At 43.2% G+C, this 12,146-nt stretch overlaps 1 protein-coding gene across 1 annotated transcript in view; it reads right to left on the reverse strand.

Annotated features, from left to right (window-relative positions):
* Window positions 1-2,992: 2,992 nt before the first annotated feature.
* The window catches only part of pigg (phosphatidylinositol glycan anchor biosynthesis class G), a 345,004-nt gene continuing 335,850 nt past the window's right edge, over window positions 2,993-12,146 (reverse strand). Inside the window, exon 13 of the mRNA XM_034181167.1 lies at window positions 2,993-3,538. Coding sequence (XP_034037058.1) covers window positions 3,280-3,538 — 259 coding nt within the window. The 3' untranslated portion in view covers window positions 2,993-3,279. The remainder of the gene's footprint in view (window positions 3,539-12,146) is intronic.

The following is a 12,146-nucleotide window of genomic DNA, read 5'->3' on the forward strand; positions in this document are numbered from 1 at the left end:
CTTCTGTGGCTGTGATTGGAGAAATTGTGCACAGTGCAAGTTTTGCATTTTGTATCCCCAGTTATAACCACTTCATGATGAAGTGGTACAGAGGAGGATTTTCTTTCATCAAAACTTTAAATCTATGTTTACACCTCAGATGTACCTTCCAGCAAATTGTAGCTGAGGTTGTCTTTTTAATAAAATCCTCCTCTACACCAAAGGCTGTGACTTCAAACGTTTTCAAGATACAGACCTAATATTTGTCATTTCACACTAACTTTGGAATGTGATTAACATATAAAATTGACAGAATAAAGCTGAGGGATAATCTGAGATTATTTTTTCCAAAACTGGGTGATTTCAGATGGAATGACCCTACTATAATCTGGGGTTAATTGTGGAGCCTTTGGCTGTATTTAAGGACCTACCTGTATTACCTGCGGCTTCTTGTGTTTAAGAGCAGAAAAAATCTGAAGACTGAAGCCAAGGCTTCTGGAGCAGAATTACAGATCGTTTACCAGATGGGTTATTTCATGGGAACCACATTCTAAAAAAGACACACGGTACCACCAGCAACTGGGGAAATTATTGTACAAATTATGGATGCTTGGGACCATACACACGTTACATGATTGAGGAAGTCAAGTCTGGGAGCTAGTGTCATGCGTTGCCACATTCATGACACCATGAAACAAAAAGTTTGTTCTAAAGGTCCACCAGAACTTCAGGATCACAAATAATGGACTGAACATGGAGTTGGAGAGGCTGTCAGAAGGTGTCCACAAAAGAGGAAACCATCTCTCCAAAACAGACATAAAAGACTCCGCCTTTGTCTGTGTGATCAGCTGTAAACCTTTGTCTGTCTTATGGTCAATGCACTGCACAGTCATTTTATTCCTAAAATTAACTTAATTCCGCAATCTGCAGCCGTGGTGTGGACACCAGATCTCGACTGCTATCCGGATCTGACAGACTGCTGGTACTAGGTGATGGCACACAGTCCAAAGAGTGCTGCTCTAGTTACAGATCTAGTGCAGCAGATAACACAATATTTACAGAGGAATCCTTCAAATCTGGAAACAAGCACCAAAGTTGGCACAAATACTCCTTAGACATTACTCTTTTGAAAAGAACTGAGTATCCACTTGAATTTTCAGTAGGTGGTCAGGTAGGGATCAATTTTAGAATTACACAGGGTTCAAAATTTAAAAATGTTTCAATCATATTGGAAGCTATACCACATTATTTGTCTGATCACAATGATACCAAAAAGGTATAGTTTGGACTATCTATGACTGAATGTTATGGAGTTATGGGTTAAAAACAGCAAGAATGGTGACAAAGGTCAATTTCAGTTTGTACAGGGGTCAGACGTTAAAGTTGCTCTAAATATTGTAAAATGTGATGCAAATTATTGGTTGAGTTAATATGGTTTTAAAAAGGAATAGCTGGCACTATGTGTCATGCTTAGTTATCATGTTACAGGGCAACATATGTCACATGTCATAGAATCTAATGTACGTCAACATTGCTCTACCTTTACCTTACAGACCAAACATTCAACACAGTCAAAACTATTTCATTTATTAATCCTATTAGTTCAACCAATAATTTGCACCACTTTGTACCAAAATTGGAGCAACTTTAACTTTTGACCCCTGTACAAACTGAAATTGACCTTTGTCACCATTCTTGCTTTTTTACCCCATAACTCCATAACATTCAGCACAGATAGTCCAAACTATACCTTTTTGGTATCGTTGTGATCAAACAAATAATGTGGTATAGCTTTCAATATGATTGGAGCATTTTAAATTTTGACCCCTGTGTAATTCTTCAACTGACCCCTACCTGGCCGCCTAAATTCAAGTGGACACTCAGTTTTTTCACATACTCCTCAGTTTCAGGAGTATGTGTTCTAATTTTGGCGCTTGTTTCCAGAAATGAACAATTGTTACAGTTATCTGCTCCACTAATCCTGGTGCTTTTCCTGCCAGCGTGGCAGTGCCGTGATCTCCCACAGCACAAAAACCCAACCTACAAGACAGCTTCTTATTTTAATTTGAACTTATACTGCTCTTAAAAGTACTACAGGAGAAGACAGTGTTCACATGTTCACGGTGAAACCACTTCAGTTTGTCACAACCACTGTCTGCCGCACACAACCTCAATTTCACAGGTAATTTGATGCTCGAGTCGGTGAAGCAGGTTCTGCTCTAACAGAAGGAGCGGTGGCTCACCGTGTGAGGTTTTGTGTGCGTGTTGGTGTGCTTTATTTTTAGCAACACACTGGACCCTTAAAGTGGTGGGGGACACTGTGCCCTTCAACCCCAAACTGATGAAGGATAAAGGAAAAGAGGAAGGAGGAGGGGTAGTTATTTGATAATGGAATCCATTTGCCAATCAAGATCAAATCAGCTTATTTTCAGAATCAGTGTTGACCCTGGACGTTATCTGGAGTGTGCTAAAAGCACATGTTGGAGTGCAAATGTGGAAGCAAGCTAATAGGGAAGCGCAGTCTTCTTTGAACCCCTGCGTAATATTGTGGGATTTGACCATTTCCAGGGACATCTTGCACAAACACAGGATCACTGATAACGCAAAAATGGTGTACTGTTTTGTTTTCGGCTGCAATCACCGAAGCAGTCGCGAAAAGTGCAATTTTTTGGTTCCTAGCGGAGAAGGGAAGATGAGGCGAATGGGAGAGGTCGTGTCGGTAAGTGTTAGCTTACACACCTTGACAGAGTAGCCGCGTTCTCTCGCCTGCACAGGCGCCTTGACATGTCCACTTTCCGCCGCATCGCCACTTTTTCTTTGTATTTTCACTTTGTTTGCGCGTGATTTGCCCACAAACTCATAACAAGTGCTGTGTTTCTGATAGGAACAGACGAGGGGTGATGTCAGATTATTGTGTCATATATGGTGCCCAATATCTTGTACTGGATGCAAACAAATTGCTTTGTTCCACACAACATGAGTCATGTGAAGCCCGAACATAAAACACTTCAACTCCACTTCTAAGCAGCTCAATTCCCTGAGGTAACAGTATCTACATGTAAAAAGTTATCCTTTGTCAAAAATCACCTTCACTCACCTGCAAACATTCCTTTCAAAGGGAAGACTGAAATATTTAAATAGAATGCTAAAAAAAAAAAAATACTACAAAAGCATTCTGACTTTCTTTGTCCCTCAACCTGATGGAGTCATTCAGATGCATCTATTGATGTAGTGGGAAGAAATGAAGGTACCTCAGAGTGAGGGTAAGCACACTGCAGCCTGAAAGAGTTTCTTTCAGGATTACCAGACTGACTGATCCTGAAGGGAAGATCCTCCCGAAGACTTGCTGGAACTGTGGCTTTGCTCCATTGTGTTAAAGAAGAGACAGACTGCAGCTGTCAGCAGTATGTGCATGGACTCATACAGCAATTTGGGTGAGAAGACGCTCCATATAAAGAGGTGATAGCGCAGAACAGTTACCAGCACGATGTAGGCTGCAGCTGGCACCGACCTCAGCAGGGCCAAACAGTAACAGCCATGACTGAGTGCAACGGCGCTCCTGCAGAGGAGAAAGCAATCCATCAGAAAGCAGAGCAGATCAGCCGCATGCAAACACCCCCACGTTCCCTCCTTTTACAAGACAATGTGATTCTGATCAGGAACAAACTCTCTGTGGAGTCCATTTTAGTTTACACATGTACACAGATACGACGACAACTACGAGCACTGCAGGCAAACTCTGGAAGGTTAGTGACTGCAAAACCCACATAATGAGAGGAGGGACGCTGCGCCTGCTGCGCTCACACACACACACACACACACACACACACACACACACACACACACACACACACACACACACACACACACACACACACACACACACACACACACACACACACACACACACACACAAATACATGAATCTTCATTCAAACAGGCAGATTCCCAGCTGTGGGGGAGGAACTTTCAACAGTGGATAAATGATCTTTTCCCAAGACAAGAGACGGCACACTGATGAAGTAGGAGAGATGGGACACAGTCCAGTTTGGAGGTGGAAACACACAGAAGGACATTTAACAGCACTGCCACACATGTACAACAAACCCGATTGAACAAATGCTGAATTCGGTGAGATATACACACATGCACACGCGCACGTGCATAGATGTTGGTGAAAGATGCCAAACTCTGATCGATAAGCCACTCAGACAGTGAGTCTTCTCACTGAAACAAGCTTTACATTTACCCTGCACTGGTAACAACGTAGGGCTCCAACAGTAACAATGTGGGCGAGTGAGTGAGTGAGTGAGTGAATGAATGAGTCCACTCCAGCCAGCTTGAGCAGACAAAAACTAAATAAAAAACAGTGCATAATGAGAATTAACTGATCAGCTGCTGGTGAACTTGGATGCATCAGATTAACCTCTAAAGCAACTTTGTTTTGCTCATAGACATGTCGAGATCCTGATGGATGATTGGTGGATGCTTCATGTAAACACCAGCTAGCAAGATAGCATCAGCTACAAGATATCAACTGTGAAAGGACACATGAGGCTCAGTATAGGGACAAACACAGGACAAACTATACAACAGGAAAGTGAAACCAGAATTAAAGAATGGATCGAACACGTGGCTGGGGATAGTACCAAAATTTTTCGCTAGCACTTCAAGTTAGCGATGGCAAACGCCAAGCACTACTGGGAACATTTCAAAACCTTTGCCATACCTGTGTTTCAAAATGTTGCTCCAGAATGGGCATTAAATGGAAGACAACACATGGTGTGCTATAAATGGGGCCTCACTGTGTCACTAAAAGTTTGAAAAAGTTCAGCTGCATTCCATTTCATTTCGGTTTACGTAGGTGCTTCACAAGGGTAAAGTCTAACTTTATCAACCCCCCTGAACAAGCACACAGGCAACAATGGTAAAGAAAAACTCCCTAGGGTAGGTTGAGGAAGAAACCTCAAGCAGACCAGAATCAGAGGGGTGACCCACTGCTTAGACCATTCTAACAACAAATGCAACTTCTGAGTTGATTTGGCCTTAAGTGAATGAACAAGGATTTTAGTATTCTGATTCACACAAGACACTTAAGTAACAACAACAAAATATGTAAAGGTTCTATTATGAATGGGTGGCTACAGTCGGTGGATGGAGTGTGCTGGAGTGAGGATGCTCACATGCTTTGACACTCTTCCTTGCCAGAAAACCTCTCACTTCTGAGTTCCTCATCTCTGTAGTGCAGGTGCAGTGATCAATGACACTGACTGCTTTATGCCATGTTAAGCTCTAAATATATCACTTAAATGACTAAATACATCCCCTCTGCAACCCACTTTTCGGTTGCAGATTGCAGAATAAGCACTATGTAAATAGCCAAGTGGAAATGGGCATGCCCTAAATGCACTTGTGCTCTGCACTTGAAGCAGTGCACCAGACACTGTGCAGTCACAACAGGGACCTTTATGTTATTTTGCTGCTGCTTTGGAAAGTCGCATGAATGTATGTCAAATAAGAAAATAACATTTTGGGTTATGCTGAGATCCCAATAAAAATTCAAATATGCACCATCAAAATGAGGCAAAGCTTTCTGCCAAATGTCAAGGAGATGTGTAACAGAGGAGGGAAGCAGAACTCCAGGAACCTCGGCATCTCTCTCTCTCTCTCTCTCTCACACACACACACACACACACACACACACACACACACACACACACACACACACACACACACACACACACACACACACACACACACACACACACACACACACACACACACACACACACACACACACACAGTCTGGCATCAGTACTGTATATAGACACTACTTTAAACAGTGTCAGTGTCCAGGGAGTCCAGTTGAAAAGCTATTGATCAAAGTCCATTTCCAGTACTACCCTGTAGTTGGGATGCTGATGGTGCAGCATGAATTCCAAATAAGCTCCACTGCATCAGACTATTTTAGAGATACATTCGTCACAGTATCTCTCACTGACCATCACAGGTGGGGTTTCTGTGGAAAGCACCATGTGCTGAGAGCACAGAGGGAAGGTCAACTGCACTGCAATGTGATGCAGGATTTAATGTGTTCCTGGACTGGAGAGGCACCACAAGACAACAATGAAACACTTAAGCACTGCCTGTACTGAAGCTGCGTTGTTCAGCCCACCAGAAGCTCCAGCACCTTCTAACATCAGCCACTTTATGGCACATCAATCATTCCCTCTGGACACATACATGTTACTACCTGCATGCATCACTTCTGATTCTTCCACCATAAGCATTTGTGTGTGTGTGTGTGTGTGTGGGTGGTGGGGGGGTGGCTTAAGGGGTGTCAGAAAGTGAAATATAGGCGGTATGAGAATTAATTGTAGTACTGCTTTCATTCAGCAGAGGCTTCAATGCATTTCTAACCTAGCATAAGTGTTACATGACGTCAAGTCCGTTTCAAACAGACAAGGAAAAAAAAAAATATAGTACCGTATTTTTCAGACTATAAGTCGCACTGGAGTATAAGTCGCACCAGCCACTTTATCCATTATAAAGAAAAATAAACTATAAATAAGTTGTACTGGACTATAAGTCGCTTGGACATACAGGAATGTTAATTTAACATGAAAAGTTCAGATGATAATATTGTGACGGCAAAAGGAAGAAATGGCGCCACCCCGTGGTGTTGACGCCAGCTCCTTCCAAGTGCAGACGCTAATCCTCCGCCGTCGCTCACCCAGTGCTCCCACGCAGCTCTCAGCGTCAACTTAAACACTCTGCTCACACTGATATCCAAGGATAATAACAGCAAGCACCGCGTTCGTCTGCATCACACGCTGTTTCACAGTCATTGTCTGGGCGAGGTGAGGAATACGCGTCCAATGTTCTGTTCTCTGATTGGTTATCGCGACCAGTGTGACCTATAGGGCGGCTGCCATACTACAGTGCCCATAATGCATTGCATTTCCGTTTCTGGTAGCCATTTTAAAACATAGAGCGACTCTGTCACATAAAATTGTTTTATTACGGTAAATTAATTGAGAATCTACCGGTATATTTTTCATTTATAAGTCGCTCTGGAGTATAGGTCGCACCCCCGGCCAAAACATGGAAAAAAGTGCAACTTATAGTCCGTAAAATACAGGCCAACTGTGAGAAATATCCCCGAAGATTAAATTGAGCATTGATGATATTTGCTTAAAGGAGCGGCACAGAGTGTAAAAAAATTAAGGATGGGGTGAGCCAAATGTGTAGTGGCCAGAAGTGGGGAATCTAAGTGCCATGACACCGACTGCGGCTGCACAACAACAACAACAACAACAACGTGGCATCCACTTTTCATTTCGAGTATGAAACAAATGAATCCAAGATATTAAGAAGAGTTCTCCACATGATGCGCCACAGCAGACATGGAAATACACCAATCAAGTAGAAATATCTCAAACTCTAATATAACATTTTATTTACTGTAATTTATTGACCCAAGAATGGGGATAAATATACATTAAACCCCCCTTACACAGGGATGACGTCCCTTCTGCGTGCCTTGCCTGACCAGAAAAATCAGGCAGGACACCACAGGAGGCTGAAGGAAGGCACAGCAGTGATTTTTATGAATAAAATTCATTATAAAGCGCTGTTGTAATTGTATTTAGAATATAAGTTCCCACAGGTGAATGCAAATTCATCCAACCAGTCAATCACTACTGCAAATGTAAACAGTGGATAAGCTGTTGATGCATGTTTTTTTTTTCTTTTAAAGAGAAGTGATGTGATCAGATACAAGTGACCCAACTCTAAATGGTACTCAGTTTTTTTTTCATGGCCCCCACATGCTTGTATGCATGCCTGGCACTGTTGGGGCGCTCCTAATACGAAGACAGATGGTGTACTGAGGGATCTCCTCCCAGGTCTGGACCAGGGCATCACTTAGCTCCTAGACAGTCTGAGGTGCAACCTGGCAACATCAAAAGGACTGAAACATAATGTCCCAGAGGTATTCTATTGGATTTAGGTCAGGCAAGCATGGGACCAGTCAACGGTATCGATTCCTGTGTCCTCCAGGAACTGCTGCCATACACATGAGGCAGGTCATTGTTGTGCACCAGGAAAAACCCAGGTCCCACTGCACCAGTGTAGGGTTTGACAATGGGTCCAAGGATTTTATCTCGATAACTAATAGCACTCAGGGTGCTGTTGTCTAGCCTGTGGAGGTCTGCGTGTGCTTCCCGCGATATGCCTCCTCAGACCATCACTGACCCACCACCAAACCAGTCATACTGAATGATGTTGCAGGCAGCATAACGTTCTCTATGACATCTCCAGACCCTTTCACATCTGTCACGTGTGCTCAGATTGAACCTCCTCTCAAAAGCACAGGGTGCCAGTGGCAGACCTGCTAATTCTGGTGTTCTATGGCAAATGCCAATCGAGCTCCACGTGCTGACCAATGAGCGCATGACGTTGGGTTCTCAAGACAGTCAGAAACGTTGTGGAGGGGAAGAAAATGTCAGTGGCCTCCACTTGTAAAATCATTCCTGTTTTGGGTGTCGTCTCATTGTTGTCCCTCTAGTGAACCTGTTGTTAATTTCATTAACACCAAAGCAGCTAAAGCTGACTGACCCCCTCAGCTACTTAACTGACCAAAAGTCGAACTGACTTGATGCTGTACTCTGATTAAAAAGTGTTCCTTTACTTTTTTGAGCAGTGTGTATAGCCAGATGCATATGGTCACAAAGCAGATGCCAGTGTTGCCCAAAAAATGCTCAGGGGTCAACTAGGAGCAAGAAGCTTCTCTTCACAGATGGTCAAAAAATGCCTTTGGTTGCTGATGTGTGGCACAGAGGAAGCACAACGGAAGCTCAGAAAATGCACAGATCACCAAGAAATTTGCCCTTTACAATGCACAAGGGACGTTGAAGCACTTACACAAAAAGGTGTTTTTGCGTCCTTTGTGCGTCTTGGTAAGTTTTTTTGGATGCACAACAGACTTTCAAAGGATGGTGTCCTGTGTAAGGGACCCGTTAGCAGGCAGGTGTCAAGAGTTGAGTTTTTGGTTGTCTGTTTTATTTTGTTCTGTTATGTTGTGTATTTCGTTGGGCCTGGTTTGTTTATTCTCTTGCTGGGTTTTTCTGCTTGGGGTTGTCTGTCCCTGTCTCTCTCTCTCTCTGGCCACTCCCTGGTTCTGGTCTTTTCCTTGCACACCTGTTTCTGATTTGCTGATTGCCACCTGGGGTGATATAAGCTCAATGAGGTTGTTTGTCTCTCACCAGTTTGTCGTGCCCTGTGCCTTCATTCCAGCTCTGTATCTGCATTCCATAGTCCTGCCTGCCTCCTTGTGTGTACCTGACCTGCCTGTTGCTTTGACCACACCTGTTTGCCTGATGATTTTTGTACTGTTGTTTTTTTCTGGACTGCTTACCCGTGTGTCGACCTCTGCTAACCACAATCATAAAGTCTTCTGAAAACCACAGCTGTCTGTTTGAGCCATGCATTTGTGTCCTGCCATTCCTAGCAGGCAGTTTACAACAAATTATTTAGTTACCAAATTCATGGGACAATTCTCGAGGAAAAAGAAAGCAACCTTAGAATGAACTGTGCTGATTAATTACCTCTCGTGTTTCCCAGCTCAAGTGACCTGACTGAGTTCATGAGCTGAGGGTGGAGCAGGGAGAGGTCGGAATCCTGTGGGATAAGTGCACTTCAGGAGCAGGGTTGGAGACCTCTGCTCGAAGAAATGCCAAGCATGTCGACTCCTGCTCGGTAATACAGTCATGAGACAGAAATCTGCCTCGACTCCACCCTGGGTGAATCAACTGAACACTTGTCGGTGAACGAAAAGGGGTTGGACAAAAGACATACCCATGCCTTGGGAGTTCATGTCATTTCTGTGTTATTAATGTGAAGAACACTGGGTTTATAAGCAAAAACATCAACTTCAACCAACTCAATCAACTTTTTTTTTTATATAGCGCCAAATCACAACAAACAGTTGCCCCAAGGCGCTTTACACTGTAAGGCAAGGCCATACAATAACTACGAAAAACCCCAACGGTCAAAACGACCCCCTGTGAGCAAGCACTTGGCTACAGTGGGAAGGAAAAACTCCCTTTTAACAGGAAGAAACCTCCAGTAGAACCAGGCTCAGGGAGGGGCAGTCTTCTGCTGAGACTGGTTGGGGCTGAGGGAAAGAACCAGGAAAAAGACATGCTGTGGAAGGGGGCAGAGATCGATCACTAATGATTAAATGCGGAGTGATGCATACAGAGCAAAAAGAGAAAGAAACAGTGCATCATGGGAACCCCCCCACAGTCTACGTCTAAAGCAGCATAACCAAGGGATAGTCCAGGGTCACCTGATCCAGCCCTAACTATAAGCCTTAGCGAAAAGGAACGTTTTAAGCCTAATCTTAAAAGTAGAGAGGGTATCTGTCTCCCTGATCTGAATTGGGAGCTGGTTCCACAGGAGAGGAGCCTGAAAGCTGAAGGCTCTGCCTCCCATTCTACTCTTACAAACCCTAGGAACTACAAGTAAGCCTGCAGTCTGAGAGCGAAGCGCTCTAATGGGGTAATATGGTACTACGAGGTCCCTAAGATAAGATGGGACCTGATTATTCAAAACCTTATAAGTAAGAAGAAGAATTTTAAATTCTATTCTAGAATTAACAGGAAGCCAATGAAGAGAGGCCAACACGGGTGAGATATGCTCTCTCCTGCCAGTCCCCGTCAGTACTCTAGCTGCAGCATTCTGAACCAACTGAAGGCTTTTTAGGGAACTTTTAGGACAACCTGATAATAATGAATTACAATAGTCCAGCCTAGAGGAAATAAATGCATGAATTAGTTTTTCAGCATCACTCTGAGACAAGACCTTTCTGATTTTAGAGATACTGCGTAAATGCAAAAAGGCAGTCCTACATATTTGTTTAATATGCGCTTTGAATGACAAAACATGTTTTGTCATACAAGATTAGGGCCCAATCACATTAGAGGCCGACTGCAAAATCCAGTCAGACAGTAGTCCAACTCTGCCGTCGCCAGAAAGGCAACAAGCAGGTCCAGGACTGATGTCCACCGGCTCTTTAACACTGGGGAAATGCCGTCACTCCCTGTAATGGAGATTTTACCGTCTTATGGGCTTTTTGCTGCCCCACAGCAAATTTGTTGTGACAAAAATCATTCATTCCAAATGTTGGTGCACGAACTGGGACAACTGCAGTGACACGTCAGCCAATCCAGAGTAAATACACAAAATGTACACAGGAGCAGGATTTCACATCACCACAAAAACAGAAGGAGCACTTCTTCAGCAGCCAGATTTTTATTTAATGCTTCCCTCACATACGTGACAAAAATGACGTGGTAGTTGTTTACATGGAAGGCATGATCACAATATCAGTGTTCTCACAGTCACGGTTGATGGTGCAGTTTCAGAGTACTTGTGATTGTAAATGTGATGTGAAATACGAGTGAGGGGACTGCAGATGAGAAATCACTCCTTGCACACAAGGGGACTGCACATGAGCAGTGCAACAAGTTCTGGTCCCATCTGTCGTTGCTGCAGAGACCAACTTGGGATGTCCTGGAATCCCTCATGCATGAAATGGAGGACATATGCAGGCACTAGTCTTTATTCATTTATCTTCTTTCTTTCTCTTTCTTTCAAGAGCTTAACAGCAGCTCAACTCTTCTGAGTCTCTGCCTGATAAGAATTCATTATAGAGCTCTGATATTTATCATATGCATATTAGAAGGATGCGCCCATAACACGAGAGGTAAATGTCACATGCATGCAGGTCAATCAATCAAAGTGTAATTACATTGTAATGATGGGGGGGGGGGGGGGCACCACTAGCTGTCAAACCAAACTATTTTAAGTACCTTAGATGCTGAATTTTGGATTATTCTTGAGGTACTAATTATTTTTGTGTCACTACTGTCATGTAAATCCAAATTTGAATACACTGAATACAAATTAAACCCTCGTCAGTTTGCTCAGAAACTGTTGTCTGCTGACAGAAGTGTCAACATTTCAGCTCAGCCTGAATATCAACATTACGAAACAGTTTTTACCAACCCTTCACTGACAAAATTCTGAATTGCACACGAAATAAACATAAGTCATAAATTTAATGGGCAATATCATCCAGATTAAAATTTGACATTTTTGAA

Source organism: Thalassophryne amazonica, chromosome 11, assembly GCF_902500255.1.
Source record: "Thalassophryne amazonica chromosome 11, fThaAma1.1, whole genome shotgun sequence".
NCBI classification, from domain to species: domain Eukaryota; kingdom Metazoa; phylum Chordata; class Actinopteri; order Batrachoidiformes; family Batrachoididae; genus Thalassophryne; species Thalassophryne amazonica.